Below are 25,437 nucleotides of genomic sequence, written 5' to 3'. Positions count from 1 at the left end.
GCAGAAAGTGAAGAAGAACTAAAGAGCTTCTTGATGAAAGTGAAAGGGGAGAGTGAAAAAGTTGGCTTAAAGCTCAACATTCAGAAAACTAAGATCATGGCATCTGGTCCCATCACTTCATGGCAAATAGATGGGGAAACGGGAAACAGTGGCTGACTTTATTTTTCTGGGCTCCAAAATCACTGCAGATGGGGATTGCAGCTGTGGTACATATACACAATGGAGTATTACTCAGCCATTAAAAAGAATACATTTGAATCAGTTCTAATGAGGTGGATGAAACTGGAGCCTATTATACAGAGTGAAGTAAGCCAGAAGGAAAAACACCAATACAGTATACTAACACATATATATGGAATTTAGAAAGATGATAACAATAACCCTGTGTATGAGACAGCAAAAGTGACGCTGATGTATGGAACAGTCTTATGGACTCTGTGGGAGAGGGAGAGGGTGGGAAGATTTGGGAGAATGGCATTGAAACATGTAAAATATCATGTATGAAACGAGATGCCAGTCCAGGTTCAATGCACGATACTGGATGCTTGGGGCTGGTGCACTGGGATGACCTGGAGGGGTGGTATGGGGAGGGAGGAGGGAGGAGGGTTCAGGATGGGGAGCACATGTATACCTGTGATGGATTCATTTTGATGTTTGGCAAAACTAATACAATTATGTAAAGTTTAAAAATAAAATTTAAAAAAAGGGCATAAAATTAAAAGACGCTTACTCCTTGGAAGAAAAGTTATGACCAACCTAGACAGCATATTAAAAAGCAGAGACATTACTTTGCCAACAAAGATCCATCTAGTCAAGGCTATGGTTTTTCCAGTGGTCACATATGGTTGTGAGAGTTGGACTATAAAGAAAGCTGAGCACCGAAGAATTGATGCTTTGAACTGTGGTGTTGGAGAAGACTCCTGAGAGTCCCTTGCGAGGGACTGTGAGGAGATCCATCCAGTCCATCCTAAAGGAGATCAGTCCTGGGTGTTCATTGGAAGGACTGATGCTGAAGCTGAAACTCCAATACTTTGGCCACCTGATGCAAAGAGTTGACTCACTGGGAATGATCCTGATGCTGGGAAAGATGAGCGCAGGAGGAGAAGGGGACGAGGGAGGATGAGATAGTTGGTTGGCATCACCAACTCAATGGACATGGGTTTGGGTGGACTCCGGGAGTTGGTGCTGGACGGGGAGGCCTGGCGTGCTGCGTGGTTCATGGGGTCGCAAAGAGTTGGACACGACTGAGCAACTGAACTGAACTGCAGTGTACAAAAGACTATGCCAAGTGCTTTGCGTGATTATTTTCTTTATTATGGTAAAATATACATAACATAAAAGTGCCATTTGAGCCATTTTGAGAACACATTTCATCAGCATTAAGTATATTCACAATGTATATAACCTGACCACTTTTTATTTTCAAGACTTTTGCATCATCCCAAACAGGATCTATGTACCCGTTAAGCAGTAACTCTTCATTCCCCCTTCTGCTCAGGTCATCTTTGTTTTTTTACTTTCTATCTCTATGAATTTGCCTGTTCTAAGTACTTCAAATAAGTGGAATCATGTGATATTTGTCCCTTTTTTTGGTCTGGTTTATTTCACTTAGAGTAATGTTTTCAAGATTCATCTATGTTGTAGCATGTATCAGATTGTATTCCTTTTTATAGCTGAATGATATTCCATTGTATGAAAATACCATGTTTTGTTTATCCTTGTGTTTATGAGCACTTGGATTGTACATTATTTTTAATAATCCACCTTGTTCTTTTTAAACTGTTTGCCTACAGCCTTTCCCCTAAGTGCCACAACTTGGCAACACTTCTCATAGGTTATGACCCAAAATAAAAGAGTTGGAATCTCTGTACTGTGCTGTTGAGAGATTGGGCACTCCTATATTGGCAGGCAACCCCCCTGTGCTCGATTATTCATTTACTTAACAAAAAATTCAGTCTACTATATTCCAGTGACCAGTGAACAAATGACCAGCTCTGGTTCACATTTCACATGACACCTGTATCCAGTATTTTATGGGAAGTCTGTTTCAAGTCATGCTTCAGGTTCAGCTCCTCACCTACTTTTTATTCATAATTCTCAGAGATCTCATAGTGGTACAACTATACAACAAAGCCACTGGAAGCGTATAGTTACAGTTAGGATCAGAGCCAAAAATTCACTCCGTGTGAATAGTCTCAACCTCTTACATGAGCAGTTGCATGTGTGTTGCACTAGTATCAGACTGCCTGGTTTAAAGGAGAATGGAGCAATTCATTGTAACCCAGCCCTGTGCTGTATTTAGTCCAAATCTGGCTTTTATAAAATAATACAATTATTGAAGTTAGATGAAGTGGGAAGTTGTTAACTGTTTATAAGATACTTGATATGGTAAATGTTTTAATAAGCAGTAAGTTTCTTTTTTTTTTTTTAATCATTCATTTAACAAAGAAGTCATGTAAAAGCAACAACATAAAGACTTAATAGGTCCCAGGTACTTTGCAAAGCTCTGATCATGCATTAATTCATTTCATTCTCCTGATGACTTTCTGATGCAGGTGCACACTATTCATTTCTCCTTAAAGCCACACAAGCATGAAGAGGTCAATTTTTCTTGAGCTGACAGCTAGGAAATGGCAGAATCTAAATTCAAGTGTGGGTCTCTTTTAGATCAGAACTGGAGCACTGTTTAACGTACTATAAGATTGTATCAGTAGTTTGGTTTTAGTTAGAGCTGATTTCTCTAGTTTCAGATTTCAACAGTATTGTGGCACTGAGTAAATATTTGAGTCATCAAAAGGAGAGAGAGACTGTTAACACGTTATTGACCAGGGGAATTTTGCAGAAATTAACACCTGTGGCAGACTTCACAGGTGGAGTGCCTGTCAATGCAGGGTACACGAGTTTGATCCCTGGGTTGGGATGATCCTCTGGAAAAGGAAATGGCAGCCCATTCCAATATTCTTGCCTGGGAAATCCCATGGACAGAGAAGCCTGGCAGGCTACAGTCCACGGAATCACAAAGAGTTGGATGTGACTGAGCATGACATCTCAGGTCAATAATGTGTTAAGGATCTCTCAAAATCTTTTTATGTGATAATCTGATTTTTTAAAAAAAAATCTCACTTATAGTGTGGTGGTTTGTAATTTGGAAGTGACAAAATTGATTGTGTAAGTTGTTCAAATTAATCTGGTGTGTTTACAGGTGGTCGCTGTATATGGAACTTTATCTGATTTGCTTTCTGTGGCCAGCAATAAACTCGGCATAAAAGCCACCAGTGTGTATAATGGGAAAGGTGGACTGATTGATGATATTGCTTTGATCAGGTAACCTTCACCTTTTTATTAGCTGTCTACAGTGTACCCTCAGCTTCTTGATGCTTTGCTATCCCCCTTAAGTGGTAGTTAATCCCTATTAAGAATACAGGATTTTGGCAAATGATTGACTGGAATTTACTCTTTGGAATTTAAATAGTTTGGACTTAGGGTGCATTGATCAGCTGGAAAACCCTGAGTACATTCCAGTATACTCATAGTCTTTCTGCAGAGTCCATATATGCTTGTGAGGACCTCTTTATATTACTAGAAATGGATCTAGTAAGACATGAATTATTAATGTTAGAAATTTAATTGTTCTCCTTTATGTGGTACTTCTTATTGTTCAATTCATTTCCTAAGAGCGCTTTTGAATTTTATAAGCATCATGGAGAGCTACTCTGGGGAAGACTTACCAAAAGTAAGATAGAATGTTAACTATAGTTAACTTACCCATGATCCACCATGATAGCGGTTTTGCTTGGTTTGTTTTGGGGTTTTGTTTTTTAAGTGTGCCAGGCATATTTTAAAACCAGTGTCCAGTTCACCTCATTCCATCCTCATGGGATCATAGACTTTTGGAGCAGGAGTGGGCTTAAAGAAGGTGGAATGGGAGCAGATACTAAGTACTGCCGCTGTGCTAGTTAGTTGTATTTGCTTTACCCACGTTACCTCATTTAATTGGCAAAGGCATGGGCTTTTTAAACATGATGTTGTGAAGATGATGCTCTAAATTATGGTAGTATACAAAATTTAATTTTCATTTAAACCCATCTTAGAATAACATTTCAGCACAACATACTGCCTTTAAACACTTCTGGCCCCTTTGTTTTATGCATGAGGAAAGTAACATCTGAAAAGTAGAAGGACTTACCCAGGTCATATGGTTTAATAGTTGACTCTGATTAATGAGAGGAAAACACATTTTTATATTACCCTTAAAAAATTAACTGGCATGGTGAACAAGCAGAAAAGGTTATAAGCTTAAAAGATACAGATTTAAAAGTCCAAAGAAATTGGGAGAATTTCTTAGTTTTTAAGTATTTATCTCCCAGCTTTGGTTTCTTTGGATTATCACATTGTTGAATGATATATCAACCTTAATTTCTCCTGAGGAAACACACTCTGCTTCCAAGGAAAGTTCTGTGTTCCTGTGATGTGTTATTTAGAAATATAATTTATACTTTAGAATTAAAAATTTCTACAACATAGGTTATAATCGAAGGAGGTCATAACTGAAACCTTCTGAACTATAGAATACGTACTGTTTAGAACTCAAATTGAGTTCTGCCAGAGGGGAAGGAGGTTCGGATTAGGAGGTATAAACTTCCACACAAAATAGATAAGTCACAGGCATGTAATTTGTACCACAAAGAATACAGTCAGTAATACTGTAATAATTTTGTATGGGGACAGATGGTTATTTATTGTGGAGTAGCCATCAGATGGTAGACTTATTGTAGAGATCATTTCATATATTTCATTGTCAAATCACTGTATTGTACACTTGAAACTAACATAATATTATACATCAACTATACTTCAATTAAAAGCTTCAATTAAAAAGGATAAGAAATAGCATTTATGTATATTGTATCATATCTACCTGTTTAATAATTTGTGGTTCACAATATAAGCTCTGATAATTTATTTATACTAATGGTGAAGTGGGGCAGGGGAGGATAAACACTGATAATCCAGATGTTCGGATTATTTGTTTATATAGGTAAATATATTTAGGTATTTATTTTTATAGGTTATATTTAGGTAAATATAGTGTATTAGTGTTTATAGGTGTGTTACTTCCAACTATATTCTTCCAAGATATAATATGAAAATTTATTTTCATTACCAAAGCAAAGAACAGCTGATGATGTGGGAGAAAACCCTAATAATTTTTTTTAGGGTTACAGAAATAAAAGTGAAAAAAGAAGAGTTGGCTATAGTTTTAATCATATCCTTTGAGCATAACAGTATATTTTTCAATTGATGAGAAAGCTGAATTCACATAACTTGTATAGTGGGTTTGTTTTTATTTCCATTTCAAAAGTACTTTCATGTGCAGAATCTTCTTTGAATTTAAATCCAGAAACAGTTAAGTCAGAGGGTTAAGCACTTTGAATTTTATGAAAGTCACAGAGACCTACTTTGGTGAAAGCTTGCTAAATAAGTAAATCAAGTTAACTCATCAGTGATCTACCACAACAGTGGCTTTTGGTGTTTTTTTTTTTTAATACCCAAGGCAGATTTATCCCTTTAAATAAGTGTCTAGTGAACCTTATTTCATTCTCATCAGATCATAGAATTTAGAAGCAGGAAGAGGCTGAAGTAACCTGGGTTTAAACAGAAAGCATTAGAAACTTGGTCAACTTCTTTACATCATAGATAGCAAAACCTATCTTCTATAATATTCTCTATAATGTAGACCCTCTAGTCAACAGATAATTAATGTGATTTCTGGATTTTGATGGTGGCTTTTTAAATTTTGATTTCCCCAGGGATGATGATGTTTTGTTTGTGTGTGAAGGAGAACCATTTATTGGTAAGTGACTCCCTTAAAAGCCAATTTTGTCTGCCAAAATAGAGATGAAATTTCAAATATTTTACCTGGCTTTACTAAGCCAAACATTAAAAAGTATCTTGTGGCAGTATTCAGCTCTTCATAGCTCTTTGGATTCTGCATTGGGGTTGGGGGAATGTGAAAGTAAATTTCTAACTTAAATTAGATGATCATATTTTAGTATGGATACTTCATCTTTTATGTGTTTTTAAAATGCTCTAGATGTGCACATATCCATTAATTATGCCACAATAAGGTAGTTTTGATTTTAGAACTCTGTTTTCTTGAAATTTTCTCTGATAGTAGTTACCAAGTCTCTCTCTTGTGTTACATATTTTTAAGCATGTATAGGTTGCAGAGGGCTTCCCTGGTGGCTCAGTGGTAAAGAATCCACTTGACAGTACAGGAGACATGGGTTCGATGCCTGGGTCGGGAAGATCCCCTGGAGAAGGAAATGACAACCCACTCCACTGTTCTTTCCTGGGAAATCCCACTGACAGAGGAGCATGGTTGGCTACTGTCTTGGAGTTAGAATTAGACATGACTGAGCAACTAAACAACAGATTGCTTGCAAAAGTAATGTTTGACAATCATTCACAACAGAAAAATCAGTCAAAGATGCCAGTATCAACCACACACACTCATACACATATATACATACTACCCTTTAATTTTGAAGAAAGCAGGTACAGTGTATATCTCAAAAGAAAGAGCCTGAGGCTTAAATAAGGTAAATATTCTTTAATGAGTATCTGACATAGTTTCAGACAATCACACTATGAATATTTAAGTATTTTTTAAGCCTTCTCAATATTTGTGTTTATTGAGTGGAGGTAGTTCTTAGGATCATCATATGGCAACTTAGAAGTAAGTGCATATTCTCTGTCTTTGCCTTAAGGCTGTGAACAAAAAATTTTTCTCATCTTTTTTTACCTGTTAACCTAACAGAGTGGCAGGTAGTAGTCACTTGATTGAGTCATTGCATACAAATAAACAATAAAAAGTGATTTAGTGTTTTTGTTTCATCATTCCGAGCTTTTAGAGTTAAAAATATTGGGTATGTTTTCATCCTCTGCATTTATTGATACCTAGATTATTTTACTTTTGACCAGTGGAAATCCCTTGAAGTTTTCCTCTTATACAAACCTGTTAGTCTTTTACAGATTCCTTACTGTCTGGAATAGCAAAATGTTCATCTGATACTTCTCTTGTCCTAAACCCAGATCAGTTTTTTATTATTGGAAACCTTCATATCTTTTAGTGGAAAATGTCATTTCAAGACACAATCTGGGTACTAGGGAGGCTCATTGCTCCTGAGTTCATCATCGTTACTAGGTTTTTTGGTGAACAAAATTTGAAATACATAGCTAGTGGATAAGATTCATATGTAATAAATGTTATATTATAGAAAGCTTTATATCATATATAACATAGATAAAACACCTCAAGAAAGTGACTCAGTTGTGTCTGACTCTTTGCGACCCCATGGACTGTCCTTGGAATTCTGCAGGCAAGAATACTGCAGTGGGTAGCCATTCCCTTCTCCAGAGGATCTTCCCAACCCAGGGATTGAACCCAGGTCTCCCACATTCCAGGTGGATTCTTTATCAGCTGAGCCACCAGGAAAGCATGGGTTCATGCTTTGGTTTATAATTAGGATTATAAGATTTTGTTTTGCATCGAGAATATATTTTGCAAACTTTTACACTGATACCAAAGCCAGGCAAAGACACTACAAGAAAATTGCAAATATCCTGTATGAATACTGACATTAAAATCCTGAGCAAAATATGAGCAAACCAAAGAAGTATATTGAAAGGGTTATACTCTATGACCAAGTGGGATTTATTCCTGGAATTTGAGAATGGGCCAACAGACAAAAAGGAATCAATCTGATATGTCACCTTAGTAGAATGAAGGAAAACCCCCAAAATATCTCCACTGATGCAATGAAAGATTTTTGACAAAATTCACATCTTTTCACAATAAAAACACTTAGTAAGTTTCCTTCTATTTCTAGTTTGTTATGATAAAGGCCATATATGAAAAACCCACAGCTACCAACATACACAGTGGTGAAAGACAAAGTTTTTCCACTAGAATTAGGAACAATGCCCACTTTTGCAACTTCAGATTGATATTATATTAGAGGTTCTAGCCAAATCAAACGGGCAAGAAGTAAAATTATTTCTATTCTCAGATAACATGATCTTGTATTTAGATAAACCCTAAACACACATGAAGTTAGAGCTAATAAATGAATTCAGCAAACTTCCAAGAGTCAAAATCAACACACAAAAATCAGTTGTATTTCTATATACTAGCAATGAACAATCCAAAAATATATACTTAAACAGTTCAATTTACAATAGCATAAAAATAAAATGCTTAGGAATGAATGTAACCCCTATCAAAATCTAAATAATGATGAAGCTTTGAAACTAGGGAGTGGTGGTGGTTGTACAACATTGTGAATGCACTAAATGCCACCTAATGGTACACTTAAAATGCTTAATCATGTTTCGTCTGGGCAATATTCCAACTTGTGTCTTTTTCTTGTTTCCTCCCAGCATTTTACTTTTAGAATATTTCAGTAAACATCCATATACTCATCACCTAGATTCTACTCATTAGCAGTTTACTATTCTTCATTATTCTTTGTTGCATAATGATCCATGTTTCTACCAGTCCATTTTATTTTTTGATGCATTTCAAAGAGATTGTCATTATCAATACACTTCACCCCTGAACATTTCAGCTACATATGATCAACTAGAGCTCAATATGTTTTACATATTTTTGAGTTAAACTTGCATAAAATGCATAAATTTTAAGTGTATCTTACTGAGTGTTGACAAATGTACCCATCTGTGTAACCCAAACCCCTATCAAGATAAGAATGTTACAATCATCCTAGAAATTTGCCTCAGGCTCTTTCTTAGTCCCACCCTACCCCACCAGAGACAACTACTAATTTTGTCCCTACCATACAATAATTTCCCCTATTATATAAACCTTCATATAGTTAGAATCACAGAACATGTATTCTTTTGTATGAGGCTTCTGTCATTCAATATGATGTCTTAAGAACTGATTCTCTTTTCAATTCAGTTCAGTAGCTCAGTCCTGTCCGACTCTTTGCGACCCCATGGACTGCAGCATGCCAGGCTTCCCTATCCATCACCAACTCCCGGAGCCTACTCAAACTCATGGCCATTGCATCGGTGATGCCATCTAACCATCTCATCCTCTGTCGTCCCCTTCTCCCGCCTTTATCTTTTCCAGCATCAGGGTCTTTTCCAGTGAGTCAGTTCTTCAGATCAGGTGGCCAAAGTATTGGAGTTTCAGCTTCAGCATCAATCCTTCCAATGAATATACAGGACTGATTTCCTTTAGGATTGACTGGTTGGATCTCCTTGCAGTCCAAGGGACTCTAAAGGGTCTTCTCCAACACCACAGTTCAAAAGCATCAATTCTTTTGTGCTCAGCTTTGGTTATAGTCCAACTCATATCCATACATGAATACTGGAAAAACCGTAGCTTTGACTAGATGGACCTTTGTTGGCAAAGTAATATCTTTGCTTTGAATATGCTATCTAGGCTGGTCATAGCTTTTCTTCCAAGGAGCAGGTGTCTTTTAATTTCATGGCTGCAATCACCATCTGCAGTGATTTTGGAGCCCCCCAAAATAGCCACTGTTTCCACTTTTCTCCATCTGTTTGCCATGAAGTGATGGGACCGCATACCATGATCTTCGTTTTCTGAATGTTGAGCTTTAAGCCAACTTTTTCACTCTCCTCTTTCACTTTCATCAAGAGGCTCTTTAGTTCTTCTTCACTTTCTGCCATAAGGGTGGTGTCATCTGCATATCTGAGGTTATTGATATTTCTCCTGGCAATCTTGATTCCAGCTTGTGCTTCATCCAGCCTTGCATTTCACATGATGTACTCTACATATAAGTTAAATAAGCAGGGTAACAATATATAGCCTTGACATACTCCTTTCCTGATTTGGAACCAGTGTGTTGTTTCATGTCCAGTTTTAACTGTTGCCTCTTGACGTGCATACAGATTTCTCAGGAGGCATGTCAGGAGGTCTGGTATTCCCATCTCTTGAACAGTTTCCACAGTTTATTGTGATCCACACAGTCAAAGGCTTTGGCATAGTCAGTAAAGCAGAAGTAGGTGTTTTTCTGGAACTCTCTTGCTTTTTCAATGACTCAACAGATGTTGGCAGTTTGATCTCTGGTTCCTCTGCCTTTTCTAAATCTAGCTTGAACATCTGGAAGTTTTCAATTCACATACTGTTGAAGCCTGGCTTGGAGAATTTTGAGCATTACTTTTCTAGTGCGTGAGATGAGTGCAGTTGTGCGGTAGTTTGAACATTCTTTGGCATTGCCTTTCTTTGGGATTGGAATGAAAACTGACCGTTTTCAGTCCTGTGGCCACTGCTGAGTTTTCCAAATTTGCTGGCATATTGAGTGCAGCACTTTCACAGCATCATCTTTCAGGATTTGAAATAGCTTAAACTGGAATTCTATCATCTCCACTAGCTTTGTTCATAGTGATGCTTCCTAAGGCCCACTTGACTTCGCACTCCAGGATGTCTGGCTCTAGGTGAGTAATCACACCATCATGGTTATCTGGGTCATGAAGATCTTTTTGTATAGTTCTTCTGTGTATTTTTGCCACCTCTTCTTAATATCTTCTGCTTCTGTTAGGTTCATACCATTTCTGTCCTTTATTGTGCCCATCTTTGCATGAAATGTTCCCTTGGTATCTCTAATTTTCTTGAAGAGGTCTCTAGTTTTTCCCATCCTATTGTTTTCCTCTATTTCTTTGCATTTGTCACTGAGGAAGGCTTTCTTGTCTCTCCTTGCTATTCTTTGGAACTCTGCATTCAGATGGGTACGTCCTTCCTTTTCTCCTTTGCCTTTTGCTTCGCTTCTCTTCTCAGCTATTTGTAAGGCCTCATCAAAGAAAAACAACACCCAATTGTAGATGTGACAGGTGTTGGAAATAAAGTCTGATGCTGTAAAGAGCAATATTGCATAGAAACCTGGAATGTTAGGTCAGTGAATCAAGGCAAATTGGAAGTGATCAAACAGGAGATGGCAAGAGTGAACATCGACATTTTGGGAATCAGTGAACTAAAATGGACTGGAATGGGTGAATTTAACTCAGGTGACCATTTTATCTACCACTATGGGCAAGAATCCCTTAGAAGAAATGGAGTAGCCATCATAGTCAACAAGAGAGTCTGAAATGCAGTACTTGGTTGCAGTCTCAAAAGCAACAGAATGATCTCTGTTCGTTTCCAAGGCAAACCATTCAATATCACGGTAATCCAGGACTATGCCCCAACCAGTAATGCTGAAGAAGCTGAAGTTGAACAGTTCTATGAAGACCTACAAGAACTTCTAGGACCAATACCCAAGAAAGATGTCCTCTTCATTATAGGGGACTGGAATGCAAAAGTAGAAAATCAAGAGCTACCTGAAATAATAGGTAAATTTGGCCTTGGATTACAAAACGAAGCAGGTCAAAGGCAAACAGAGTTTTGCCACGAGAATGCCCTACTCATAGCAAACACCCTCTTCCAAACAACACAAAAGAAGACTCTACACATGGACATCAGCAGATGGTTAGTACCAAAGTCAGATTGATTATATTCTTTGCAGCAAAGATGGGGAAGCTGTATGCAGTCAGCAAAAATAAGACCAGGAGCTTACTGTGGCTCAGATTATGAATTCCTTATTGTCAAACTCAGACTTAGATTGAAGAAAATAGGGGAAACCACTAGACCATTCAAGTATGATCTAAATCAAATCCCTTAAGGTTATACAGTGGAAGTGACAAATAGATGCACGGGATTAGATTTGTTAGAGTGCCTGAAGAACTATGGATGGAGTCTCATGACATTGTACAGGAGGCAGTGATCAAGACCATCTCCAAGATTCTCTTTTAGACCTCCAGTTTTTTAATTCAGGCCTAAGAGAATGCTCCCAGTCCTATTACAAAAAAAAAAAAAAAATCAAATCTATATGTGCTGAAATTGAGTATAGAATTGTAAGGTTTTTGTTTAACATTTTCTTTTATCTGTGTCTCCTTTCTTGCATATCAGTAATCCTGGTTTCCAGGGACACACATAATGTCAAGAAATTACTGTTTTCCTTCATCTTACACAAAATACACATAAAAGTTTCACTAACAATCCCAATACTTTGTATATGATTACGAAGACAATATGACTACTAAAGACAGTTAAGGATTTTTAATATGCCTATTCCTTTATTTAAAAGTGTATCCATTGTCAAATATGCTGTATACATAGACATACACACACACACCATTGTATACTGTACTCTTTCCCTTAAAACCATCACTTATTTTTTCTCCTCCAGTCCTTAAATTGATGTCTCAAGAGGCCGTCTGAAATTTATTTTCCAGTAGATTCTTTATAAAGAACTTGTGAAAACTGTGTTCTCTTGACATCTTGCATGTGGCCTCTATACCTGAAAATCAGTTTGGCTAGTCATAAAATCATATGTCAGATGATTTCATGACAAAATTGCCACTTTAATGGTATATTTTTTATTGTATATCAGTTATACCTCAATTGTTTAAAAAAATCTTTAGGTTGTTTTTTTTTTTTTTAAACTTTATTTTTAAACTTTACATAATTGTATTAGTTTTGCCAAATATCAAAATGAATCCACCACAGATATACATGTGTTCCCCATCCTGAACCCTCCTCCCTCCTCCCTCCCCATACCATCCCTCTGGGTCGTCCCAGTGCACCAGCCCCAAGCATCCAGTATCGTGTATCGAACCTGGACTGGCAACTCGTTTCTTACATGATATTTTACATGTTTCAATGTCATTCTCCCAAATCTTCCCACCCTCTCCCTCTCCCACAGAGTCCATAAGACTGTTCTATACATCAGTGTCTCTTCTGTTTAGGTTGTGATTTTTCTTTAAATACCTTAAATATGTTACTCCGTTTTTTTCTAGCATAGAGTACTTGTGTTGAAAAAAAGCTGATTTCTTGTAACTGACTATTTTTCCTAGATCCCCCGAAGGGTGATTCTCTTTCTTTAAAATACAGTAACTTCAATAGTCTATTTCTAGATGTTCTGAATTGTTCTGGGTTGATTTTCTCAGATATGTGGTGGGCCCTTTCAATACGTAGTTTCACTTTTTTTAATTTCAGAAAAGTTTTCTTGAACTTTGTGTTTGTTTTGTCACCATGATTTGATTTTCTCCGATCAGGATATCTATTGTATATTATTCGATCTTTTATACTTGTGTTCAGTTGATGTATTTAAAATCTTTTTAAATTATTGTTATTTTTTTAAATTGATGATTGCTTTACATTATTGGTTTCATTTCTGCCATACATCAACGTGAATTAGCCATAGGTATACAGATGTCCCCTCTCTCTTAAGCTCCCTCCCTCTAACCCTCTAGGTTGTTACAGAGCCCGGTTTGAGTTCCCTGAGTCCTACAGCAAATTTCCATTGGCTATCTATTTTACATATGGTAGTTTGTATGCTTCCATGCTGTTCTCTCCATTTATCTCACCCTCTCCTTCCTCTCCCTGGCCCTTGTCCGTATGTCTGTTCTCTGTGTGTCTCCATTGCTGCCCTGCGAATAGGTTAATGAGTACCATCTTTCTAGATTCCATATATATGCATTAATATGTGATATTTGTTTTTGACTTACTTCACACTATATAATAGGCTGTAGTTGCATTCATCTCACAAGAATTGACTCAAATGCATTCCTTTTTATGACTGAGTAGTATTCCATTACATATATGGACCACAGCTTTTTTATCCATTCATCTGTAGATGGACATCTGGGTTGCTTCCATGTCCTAGCTATTGTAAATAATGCTGCAGTGAATATTGAGATGCATGTCTTTTTCAGGTTTGGTTTCCTCAGGGTGTATGCCTAGAAATGATATTACTGGGTCATATGGTGGTTTTATTCCTGGTTTTCTAAGGAATCTCCATAATGTCTTCCATAGAGGCTGTATCAATTTACATTCCCACTATCAGTGCAAGAGGGTTCCCCTTTTCCCATACTTTCTCCAGCACTTGTTGTTTGTGGATTTTTTGATGATGGCCATTCTGACTAGTGAGGTGATACTCACTGTAGTTTTGACTTGTATTTCACTAATAAGGAGAGGTGTTGAGCATCTTTTCATGTGTTTATTAGCTATCTGTATGTGGTCTTTAGAGAAATGTCTGTTTAGGTCTTTTGTCCACTTTTTGACTGGTTTGTTTGTTTTTCTGGTATGAGTTGTTTGTATATTTTGGAAATTAATCCTCTGTTGGTTGTTTCATTTGCTATTATTTTCTCCCATTCTGTGGTTTATCTTTTCACCTTGTTTATACTTTTCTTTGCTGTGCAAAAGCTTTTAAGTTTAATTAGGTCTCATTTGTTTATTTTTGTTCTTATTTCCATTATTCTTGGAGGTGGGTCATAGAGGATCTTGTTATGATTTATGTCATATAGTATTCTGCCTATGTTCTCATCTAAGAGTTTGATAGTCTGTGGTCTTACATTTAGGTTTTTACTCCATTTTGAGTCTATCTTTGAATATGGTGTGAGAAAGTGTTCAAATTTCATTCTTTTACACATAGTTGTCCAGTTCTCCCAGCACTGCTTATTTAAGAGACTATCTTTTCCCCATTGTATATTCTTGCCTCCTTTGTCAAAGATAAGGTGCCCATAGGTGTGTGGGTTTATCTCTGGGCTTTCGATCTTGTTCCATTGGTCTGTACTCTGTGCCAGTACCATGCTGTCTTGATGACTGTATGTTTGTATTATAGTCTGAAATCAGGTAAGTTGATTCCTCCAGCTCCATTCTTCTTTCTCAAGATTGCTTTGACTGCTTGGGGTCTTCCATGTTTCCATACGAATTGTGAAATTTTTTTGTTCTAATTCTGTGGAAAGTGCCATTGGTAATTTGATGGGGGTTGCATTCTATCTATATATTACATTTGATAGTATAGTCATTTTCACAGTATTGATTCTTCCAGCCCAGGAGCATGGAATATCTCTCCATCTGTTTGTGTTGTCTGTGATTTCTTTCATTAGTGTCTTGTAGTTTTTTGTACACAGCTCTTTTGCCTCCGTAGGTAAGTTGAAATCTATTAAATACTTTTCATCTCTTCCTTCATTTCTTTTTGATTTTTAAAGCTTTCCCCTTTCATCTTTTCTCTCCCTTCAGGCATTATCTGTGGTGTTCTTTCACTCCTGTGTTTCTTGTAATCTTCATTTCTGAAATGATTTTTCTTTTTACTTCTAATTCTGAGTTCTCTTGTCCCATTTCTTCATTTTTGGTTCTGGTTTATATTGTTTACCTCTTTTAGTATATTTTAAATATTATAGTTTACCTATTTTGTGGGTATTTCTGCCATATCTTTATTATCTATAGGGATGTAGTCTTCCTTTTTAAAAATAATTTTTTAATTTTGTATGGGAGTTTCTGTTCCTCATTTTTTACATGAAATTCATTTTCCTTTACTGGAGAAGGACTGGCTGACTTAGGAAAGTTTTCCTAATTTCATGGCTTTAGGTTTGCCTTTTCTGTTTATTGTGAAGTATTGAAAAAATATGGGGACTACCTTATGTATTCTGGTTCTGGTGGACCTTGTTGACTTTTATTATCTTTTTTTTAAATTTATTTTTAATTAAAGGATAATTGCTTTTAGAATATTGGTTTCATTTCTGCCATACATCAACATGAATTAGCCATAGGTATATATATGTGCCCTCCCTCTTGAAACTCCCTCCCACCCCGACCCTTTCACACCCCTCTAGGTTGTTACAGAGCCTAGGTTTGGGTTCCCTGAGTCATGCAGCAAATTTCCCTTGGCTGTCTGTTCTATGTATGGCAGTGTGTGTGTTTCCATGCTGCTGTCGCCATTTGTCTTACCCTCTCCTTCCTCCCCTCTGCCTGTGTCCATAAGTCTGTTCTCTGTGTCTGCATCTCCATTGCTGCCCTGCGAATAGGTTCATCAGTACCATCTTTCTAGATTCCATATATGTGTGTTAATATGTGATATTTGTTTTTCTCTTTCTGACCTACTTCACTCTGTGTAATAGACTCTAGGTTCACCTACCTCATTAGAACTGACTTCGATGTGTTCCTTTTCCCAACAATTTACCCTCAGTGTGGGGCTTTTTTCCTAGGTAGGAGTTTTGAGAGTTCATTTTCCGCCCCTTCAGATCTTACTGCACACTACCTGAATCACCTGCAGTTAAGAGTGGGCAGACCCCTCCACTTCCGGGTGGTTGTTCTCAAGTAGATTTGCTGAGTTTTGCAGTGAGTCTTTATGGATTACTTTGGAATTCTTAGAATCATTACATACCCTGCTGCTGCCATCAAAGAAGCTGATGCCATAGCTGCTCTCCTAGCTGTCAGTACTGGTGGTATACCTTATACTTAGTTTTGTTTTTGATGCTGTCTATGGGTACAGGGCTTGCTGTCCTAGTAGCTCTGCCATGCTTTTATCTGTGTTTTTAGTTTAAAAAATTATGGTATTGGCATCTTCCCCAAATCACCAAATTAATGATTCCCCGAATTAATGTTTATTTTTTCTACCTGTCATCTCTAGATCCTCAGACAGATTCTAAACTACCTGAAGGGCTGTCAGGATCTCACACAGACTGGCTCACATTAAATGTTGGAGGGCGGTACTTTACCACCACACGGTAGGTGCAACATGCGTGTGTGTGTCAACGTGATGCTATATGCTGTCTGTTCTTTCCTTCAGATTACTGATTTCCTTAGAAGATATTCCAGTGCGGCTTAAATATACTGTGTGATTTGAAACCAATTTTTAGAAAGTTTTTTTTTTTTTGAGAGTAGAAAAATGGCTCATAAGTCATTCCAGAGAAGGCACAAAAAGCATGAATTTAGCATTTTTAGAATGTGTTTTTAAAATATTGAGCAATATACTTGTAACACAAGTAAGAAAATTAACAACACTGAAATTTTAAGACACAACTGCTTTTGGTAAAGGGATAAAAACAGCCTACTTTAGAGCATGAAAATTGTGATATAGTTGTATGCTAGAGGGATAGATTAGCATTGAAATTAAAGTCAACTAAATCGATGTTTAAATCAAAGGAAGTGCCAGATTAGAAGGGATTTTGATAAATGGCAACTTACTGCACATTTTTGTCTCCCAGCATCACTCCTCCCAGGTTATAGCATGCATCTTTTTGAGAGAGCAGCTGAGATCAAGTATACTCTTGACTTAAATATGTTTGTTTATAAAGACAAATGGAGAAATCCATTTTTTTCCCTGAATTCTTAGGAGCACTTTAGTGAATAAAGAACCCGACAGTATGCTGGCCCACATGTTTAAGGACAAAGGTGAGTGCAGTCCATAATTTTCCCATTTTGTGTCTGTAGCTGTATTGACTTTATAAACTACTGTCCTTTTGTACTTTTTAATGGTATTGGTAATAATCTGTACACGAGTAAAAACATACTGTTATGCTACACAGTTTTCTTCCTATAAATTTCTGACTTTATTTTTTGCTTATGGGGGGGCTATCTTCATTTTGTTGGCCTCACAGGTGTCTGGGGAAATAAACAAGATCATAGAGGAGCTTTCTTAATTGACCGAAGTCCTGAGTACTTTGAACCCATTTTGAACTACTTGCGTCATGGACAGCTCATTGTCAATGATGGGATTAATTTATTGGGTGAGTTTGCAATGTAATTCCTTATATTTTTGTAAGTTTAGGATTTATACTTTTTTTTTTAAACTAGCTTAGTGTAATGTATTTTCATCAAGTAAAATTATCTTTTTCACTTTTAATACTAAATGCTTTTACGTGTATACGAGTATATATAGTTACAGAGGTATAGCCACAGACCCATGAATTCCAATTTTGGATTCTAAATAGACTTAGAATTTATCAGTAAGCACTCTATTGTATTATTCTTTTAAAATTTTTATTTACTTTTTAAGTTTTTCTTTATTTGTTTTTGGCTGCACTGGGTCTTCGTCGCTTTGTGCAGGCTTTCTCTGGTTGCGGTGAGCAGGGGCTACCCTTTGTTGCAGTGTGTGGGCTTCTCGCTGTGATGGCTTCTCTTTCGTGGAGCACAGGTTCTAGGAGCACTGGCTTCAGTAGCTGTGGCACTTGGGTTTAGTTGCTTCATGGCACACTAAAGTCTTATTGGACCAGGGATCAAACCCGTGTCCCCTGCATTGGCAGACAGATTACCCATGTTGCCACCATGGAAGTCCTTGTTCTTTTTAAAATTGCATTATAAGTGTGACTTGGATTCGGTTATGGACCTTTCCATTATATTGAGAAGTGAGGTCAAGAGAGGAAATTGTACTTTGGAATCATAGGACTGGATTAGAATGTTGATTCTACAACTTACTACAAGATTAACCTGGGGACAGTCTGAGTCTCCTTTGAAAACTGTTAAAAATATTCTCACCTCAGGACTTCCTTGGTGGTCCAGTGGTGAAGACTTTTTCTTCCAGTGCAGCGGCTGTGGGTTCAGTTCCTGGTCAGGGAATTAAGAATGCTGCACTGCGTGGGTGGGACAAAAGACTTTAAAAAAAACACTCACCCCTGACTGTATAGTGAGATTTCTGTTAATGTTCATGATGACAGTGAACATGAGAATCCTTATAAAGTAGTTCACAGGCCTCATCCAAGTGACAGAAGCCAGTGTATCCTGTGGAGTGGTGGGAAGGTGGTGATCTTACGGCAGTTTGTTGTCAGGGAGATGTGTGGACTTAATGTTCCAGAGCTGTGATTTTTAAAGAAAAACTGAAAATCTAACATGTTACATAAAATCTTCTGACTTTTAAAATGCTTCTCCGCAAACACATCAGAATCAGCCTGGGGGATGTGAGCTTACAATCCCGATGTTGTTGAATGGCATAGGAGTTAAACATGTGGACGGGAGTCAGGCAGTTGTCGTTCAGTCACTTAGTTGTGTCTGACTCTGCGGCCCCGTGGACTGCAGCATGCCAGGCTTCTCTGTGCTTCACTATCTCCCACAGTTTGCTCAAACTCATGTCCTTTAAGTCGATGCCATCCAACCATCTAATTCTCTGTCGCCTCTTTTGCCTCCTGCCCTCAATCTTTCCCAGCATTGGGGTCTTTTCCAACAAGCAGACCCATTGCATCAAGTGGCCAAAGTATTGAAGCTTCAGCATCAGTCCTTTTTGAATATTCAGGGTTGATTTCCTTTAGGATTGACTGGTTTGATCTCCTTGCTGTCCAAGGGACTCTCAAGAGTCTTCTCCAACACCACAGTTTGAAAACATCAATTCTTTGGCGCTCAGCATTCTTTATGGTTCACCTCTCACATCCGTACATGACTACTGGAAAAACCATAGCTTTGACTATACAGACTTCTGTCAGCAAAGAGATGTCTTTGCTTTTTAATATGCTGTCTAGGTTTGTCATAACTTTTCTTCCAAGGAGCAAGTGTCTTTTAATTTCATGGCTGCAGTTACCATCCACAGTGATTTTTGGAGCCCAGGAAATAAAATCTGTTTGTATGAAATGGTGGGACTGGATGTCATGATCTTAGCTTTTTGAATGTTAAATTTAAAGCCAGCTTCTATACTCTCCTCTTTCACCCTCTTCAAGAGGCTAGTTAGTTCCTCTTTGCTTTCTGCCATTAGTATGGTATCTGAGGTTGTTGATATTTCTACTGGCAATCTTGATTCTAGCTTGTGATCATCTGGCTTGACATTTTTCATGATGTACTCTGCATAGAATAAACAGAATGACAATATACAACCTTGACGTATTCCTTTCCCAGTTTTCAACCAGTCTGTTGTTTCATGTCAGGTTCTAAGTTGCTTCTTGACCTGCATACAGGTTTCTCAGGAGGCAGGTAAGGTGGTCTGGTATTCCCATCTCTAAGAATTTTCCACAGTTTGTTGTGATCCACATAGTCAAAGGCATTAGTATATTCAGTGAAGCCGATGTTTTTCTGGAATGCCATTGCTTTCTCTATGATCCATCAAATGTTGGTAATGCAATGTCTGGCAATTCCTCTGCCTTTTCTAAACCCAGCTTGTACATCTGGAATTTCTGTACATGTACTGCTGAAGCCTAGCTTGAAGGATTTTGAGCAAAACCTTACTAGCATGTGAAAGGAGTACAATTGTCCAATAGTTGGAACATTCTTTGGCACTGCCTTTCTTTGGGGTTGGAATGGAAACTGACCTTTTCCAGTCCTGTGGCCATTGCTGAGTTTTTCAGATTTATTGGCATAGTGTGTGCGGCACTTTTACAACATCATATTTTAGAATTTGAAATAGCTCAGCTGGAATTCCATCACCTGCACTAGCTTTGTTTGTAGTAATGCTTCCTAAGGCCCACTTGACTTTACGCTTAAGAATGTCTGGCTGTAGGTGAGTGACCACACCATTGTGCTTATCTGGGTCATTAAGACCTTTTTTGTATAGTTGCTCTGTGTATTCTTGTCACTTCTTCTTAATCTCTTCTCCTTCTGTTAGGTTCATACCGTTTCTGTCCTTTATTTTGCCCATCCTTGCATTAAGTGTTCACTTAGTATCTCCAGTTTTCTTGAAGAGATCTCAAGTCTTTCCCATTCTATTGTTTTCCTCTATTTATTTGCATTGTTCTCTTAAGAAGGGCTTTGTTTTCTCTCCTTGCTGTTCTCTGGAACTCTGCATTCAGCTGGGTATATCGTTCCCCTTCTCCTTTGCCTCTTCTCTTCTTTACTCAGCTATTTGTAAATCCTCCTCAGACAATCACTTTGCCTTCTTGCATTTCTTTTTCTTTGCGATGGTTTTGGTCACCTCTTCCTGTACAAACCTCCATCCATAGTCCTTCAAGCATTCTGTCTACCAGATCTAATTTCTTGAATCTATTTGTCACCTTCACTGTATAATCATAAGGGACTTGATTTAGGTCATACCTGAGTGGCCTATTGGTTTTCCCTAGTTTCTTCATATAAGTCTGAATTTTGCAATAAGGAGCTCATGATGTGAGCCACAGTCAGCCCCAGGTCTTGTTTTTGCTGATGAATAGAGCTTCTCTATCTCTGGCTGCAAAGAATGTAATCAGTCTGATTTCGTTATTGACCATCTGGTGATGTCCATGTGTAAAGTCATCTCTTGTGTTGCTGGAAAAGGGTGTTTTGCTGTGACCAGTGTGTACTCTTGACAAAACTCTGTTAATCTTTTCCCTGCTTCATTTTTACTCCAAGGCCAAATTTGCCTGTTAACTCCAGGTATCTCTTGACTTCCTACGTTTACATTCTAATTCCCTATGATGAAAAGGACATCTTTTTTGGTGTTAGTTTTAGAATTCTTGTAGGTCTTCATAGAACCCGTGAACTTCAGCTTCTTTGGCATCAGTACTTGGGGCATAGACTTGGATTATTGTGATGTTGAATGGTTTGCCTTGGAAACCAGTTGAGATCTTTCTTTCATTTTTGAGATTGCACGTAATTACTGCATTTTGGACTCTTTGTTGACTATGAGGGCTAATCCATTTCTTCTAAGGGATTCTTCCCCTCAGTCGTAGATGTGATGTTCATCTGAATTAAATTCTCCCATTCCAGTCCATTTTATTTCACAGACTTCTCTGATATATCAATGTTCACTCTTACCTTCTCCTTGATCACCTCTAATTTACCTTGATTCATGGACCTAACATTCTAAGTTCTTAGCAGTATTGTTCTTTATAACGTTGGACTTTACTTTCACATCAGACACATCCACAACTGAGCATCGTTTTTGCTTTGGCCTAGCTGCTTCACTCTTTCTGGAGCTATTGGTAATTAATTGCCCTCTGCTCTTACCCAGTAGCATATAGGACACCTTCTGACCTGGGGGGCTCATCTTCGGGTGTTTTATCTTTTTGGCTTTTCCTACTGTTTATGAGGCTCTTGCAGCAAGACTTGCAGGGGTTTGCCCTCCCTCCTGCAGTGGACTGCATTTTGTCAGAATTCTCCACTGTGACCCATCCATCTTGGATGGCCCTGCACAGCATGGCTCATAGGTCCATCGAGTTATGTAAGCCCATTCACCATGGTAAGACTGTAATCCACAAAGGGGCACAAACTCTATAATGAAATACGAAACACTCAATAACTTGCATTGTTGTCATATTAAATTTACATTGCCTACCCAAAGCCAGTGTTCTTTGACAACCTGGAGGGATAGGGTAGGGAGAGAGCTGCGAGGGGGATTCAGGATGAAGAGACCAGTGTATACCTGTGGCTGATTCATACTGATGTATGGCAAAAACCATCAAAATATTTGTAATTATCCTCTAATTAGAATAAATTAATGAAAAGATGATATGGCTTGACCCTTTCATCTAGCTCCACAATGACTCATACTCCTTGTTCCTCTTTCATTCTTCACCTTCTGCCAGTGATTGCTCTAAGCTTCTAGCCTATGTTTCATTTCAGCCATTCTGCTGCAATAATTACTATAAAAATAAACAGTGAGCTGTGCTTATACAAATCCTTATCTTCTCACCACCTGTATCCCTCTGCCGCTTTTCACTTTAATCGGCACCCTCTCCTCCTGAGAACGTTTAAGCTTCAGCTTTATATGCCAATGGGCTGTCTTATGTTTCCCACTTTCATTTTCCCCTGTCTCGTTTCATATCCTATCTGCCTAGGAAGTGACATTGGAAGTGTAAATATTTCCGTGCTCCCTCAGACCTCAGCAAGGCAGGCTGTTCCCAAGCTGGGCCTGTTTTCCCTTTTTCATGTTTCCCAGCCACTGTTTTAGTTATTCAGTTGTTCAGCAAACACAGAGTTCTCTAGTGGCTTCATTTGGCTTCACATTGGCGCAAGCGATCATTTGGATTGGCCAAAAAGTTCATTTGAGTTTCCATGAGCATATGGAAATCCTGAACGAACTTTTTGGCCAACCCAGTACTTGCTTTAAAATGATCTCTAGTTAACATATTTGTCTTTCTCCTACTTTTATTTCTTGCTTTTCTAATTTGTATATTAGTATTTTTTTACCTTCATGATTTCCCCTTGTTCCCTACCTTTAATGACCTTCATTTTTTCAATAAATCCTCCTTCTGTACTTGTATTTGTCTTGAAAATCCTCTCCCTGACTTAAATCCTCTTTTCTCTGCCTCCTTGCTAAATCTCACCTCAATCCAGTTATTTTTTTTAGCCTGAGAACTTTTCTGGCATTTTAGTGTTTATTTAAGATGAGTTTTCCAAACCCTAATTTAATAAAATAATTAGCGATCTCAGATGTCAAAAACTATGTAATTTAAAGATAATCAAGGGGTGGTCATTTATTGAGGGCCAACCATGTGCCAAGCATTTGACCAGAGAATGTATAGATGATCTCTTTCAGTAATTCTGACAACTCTGTGAGGAAGGTGATAGTATCCCCATGTCACAAATGTAGAAACTTTAGAAAGAGATTCAGTAGCTTCTCTAAGACAAAGCACAGAACTGGAATCTTTTTATAATTTATTTTTAGCTGTACAGGGTCTTCATTGCTGCATGGGCTACTCTGTAGTTGCTGTCTGCGGGCTTCTCATTGCGGTGGCTTCTCATTACAGATCACAGGCTGTAGAGCATGCAGGCTTTAGTAGTAGCTCATGCAGCACATGAGCTCTCAGTAGTTGTGGCTCCCGGGCTCTAGAGGACAAGTTCAGTCCTTGTGCCACATAGTCCTAGCTGCTCCGTGGGATATAGGATCTTCCTAGACCGGTATCAAACCTGTGTCTCCTCCATTGGCAGGTGGATTCCTTACACCTGTGCCACGAGGGAAGCCCCCTAGCTGGGATTTAAATTCAGGTCATGTTGTGCTAAAAGAAAAAGCACTAAATATTTCTTCCTGTTCTCAGCTGTCCAATGTTGTGTTTATAAGACTTTTCTGGATGTTTTTGAGATTTAGTTCTGAACCTCAAATTTAAAAAAAAACAAGTCCTTACCACCTTCCCTAGGAAGTTCTGATTTACTCAGAAAATCATAGCCCACTGAGAGCAAGGCTGTCTGGCACCCTCTTCTGGTGGTTCTCTACCTGGGGAAGAGTGGCGAGTGGCTGGCCCTTCATGAGGACTAAGGAGATGAAGCCTGCCTGGTGTGGATGAAAACTGTTCCGTCAGAGTGGCACTGTGCGAACAATCATGTGACCTGTGTTTTGGAATACTGAGGGTAGAGCTCGTTATTTCTACAAAGATCATTTGTTGTTGTTCAGTTGCTAAATTGTGTCCAACTTTTTGCGACTCCATGGACAAAGATTATAACCTTCTAAAATAACTGTTTGGTTTTCCTATATCTACATATAGTTACCCTTATTACCTTTGAACTGTATGAAGGGGAGGGATTACATCTCCTATTTCTATGTGATTTTTGCGTCTTTAGTAGTTTTTTAACATGTAAACTCAGAAAACTGAATGGCTGAGGTCTTCACTTGAAGGAGAATTGATTTCCAAATTTATTCCCACCTAATCTAACGAAGATGTTTATTGACAGATGTGAGAAAGTATATATACCAAGCCACATAGAGAAGGTACAGATTTTTTTTTTCAAAGAAAAGTAAGTGATAGATAAGATCTGTTTTGTCATGTAGAAATCATTTGTTAAAATTTATATTATTGAAGTGTAGTTGATTTACAATGTTGTGTAAATTTCTACTGCACAGCACAGTGATTCAGTTATACCTACATAGACATTCTTTTTCATATTCTTTTCTGTTATGGTTTATCACAGAATACTGACCATACTTCCCTGTGCTAGACAGTAGGACCTTGTTTATCCATTCCGTATGTGATGGTCTGCATCTGCTAATCCCAAACACTGAATCCTTCTCTACACATTCTCTTTTTCCCCCTTGGCAAACCACGAGTGTGTTCTCTATGTCAGTGAATCTGTATTTTGGTTTTTGTAGATAAGTTCATTTGTGTCATATTTTAGATTCCAAATATAAGTGATATCATATGATGTTTGTCTTTTCTCTGTCTGACTTAATTTCACTTAGTATGACAATCTCTAGGTTCATCTATGTTGCTGCAAATGGCTTTATTTCATGCTTTTTTATGGCTGAGTAGTATTCCATTGTATATGTGTACCACATCTTGATCCATTCATCTGTTGAAGGCCATTTAAGTTGTTTCTATGTCTTGTCTATTTTTGAAAAATTTTTTATATTGAAAAATATTTGATTAACAGTGTTGTGCTAGTTTTGGGTATACAGCAAAGTGATTCAGTTTATATTTACATCTATCTTTTTCAAATTGTTTTCCCATTTAGGAAGACATTTAGGAAAACAATTGTTATCCCATCATAGGATATTGAGCAGAGTTCCCTGTGTCATGTAGTAGGTCCCCACTGGTAATCTGGTTTAAACATAGCAGTGTATACATGTAAATCCCAAACTTCCAGTCTGTCAGTCTCCCTGTCCCTCCCACTGGCAACCATAAGTTTGTTCCCTAAGTCTGGTAGTCTGCCTCCACCTTGTAAGTAGTTAATTTGTATCATTTTTTTAGATTCTACCTGTAAGTGATTTCCTATGACATTTGCCTTTCTCTGTGCTTCACTCC

General features: G+C 37.9%; 1 protein-coding gene across 4 annotated transcripts in view; it reads left to right on the top strand.

Annotated features, from left to right (window-relative positions):
- Nucleotides 1-25,437, top strand: part of KCTD9 (potassium channel tetramerization domain containing 9) — an 81,792-nt gene that overhangs the window by 10,145 nt on the left and 46,210 nt on the right. Inside the window, exons 2-6 of one of the 4 annotated variants that reach the window (XM_086416482.1) lie at nucleotides 3,203-3,324; nucleotides 5,811-5,854; nucleotides 16,503-16,599; nucleotides 17,208-17,266; nucleotides 17,473-17,601. In XM_086416482.1, the coding sequence (XP_086272608.1) occupies nucleotides 3,203-3,324; nucleotides 5,811-5,854; nucleotides 16,503-16,599; nucleotides 17,208-17,266; nucleotides 17,473-17,601 (451 nt within the window). Of the gene's footprint in view, nucleotides 1-3,202; nucleotides 3,325-5,810; nucleotides 5,855-16,502; nucleotides 16,600-17,079; nucleotides 17,267-17,472; nucleotides 17,602-25,437 lie in introns of all 4 variants that reach the window. The other 3 variants (XM_086416483.1, XM_086416484.1, XM_086416485.1) reach the window with 3 other exon arrangements.

Source organism: Bos grunniens, chromosome 8, assembly GCF_055505025.1.
Source record: "Bos grunniens cultivar Pamir isolate PY7600 chromosome 8, Bosgru_T2T1.0, whole genome shotgun sequence".
Taxonomy (NCBI): domain Eukaryota; kingdom Metazoa; phylum Chordata; class Mammalia; order Artiodactyla; family Bovidae; genus Bos; species Bos grunniens.
This window is presented reverse-complemented; position numbering and strand designations above follow the sequence as displayed.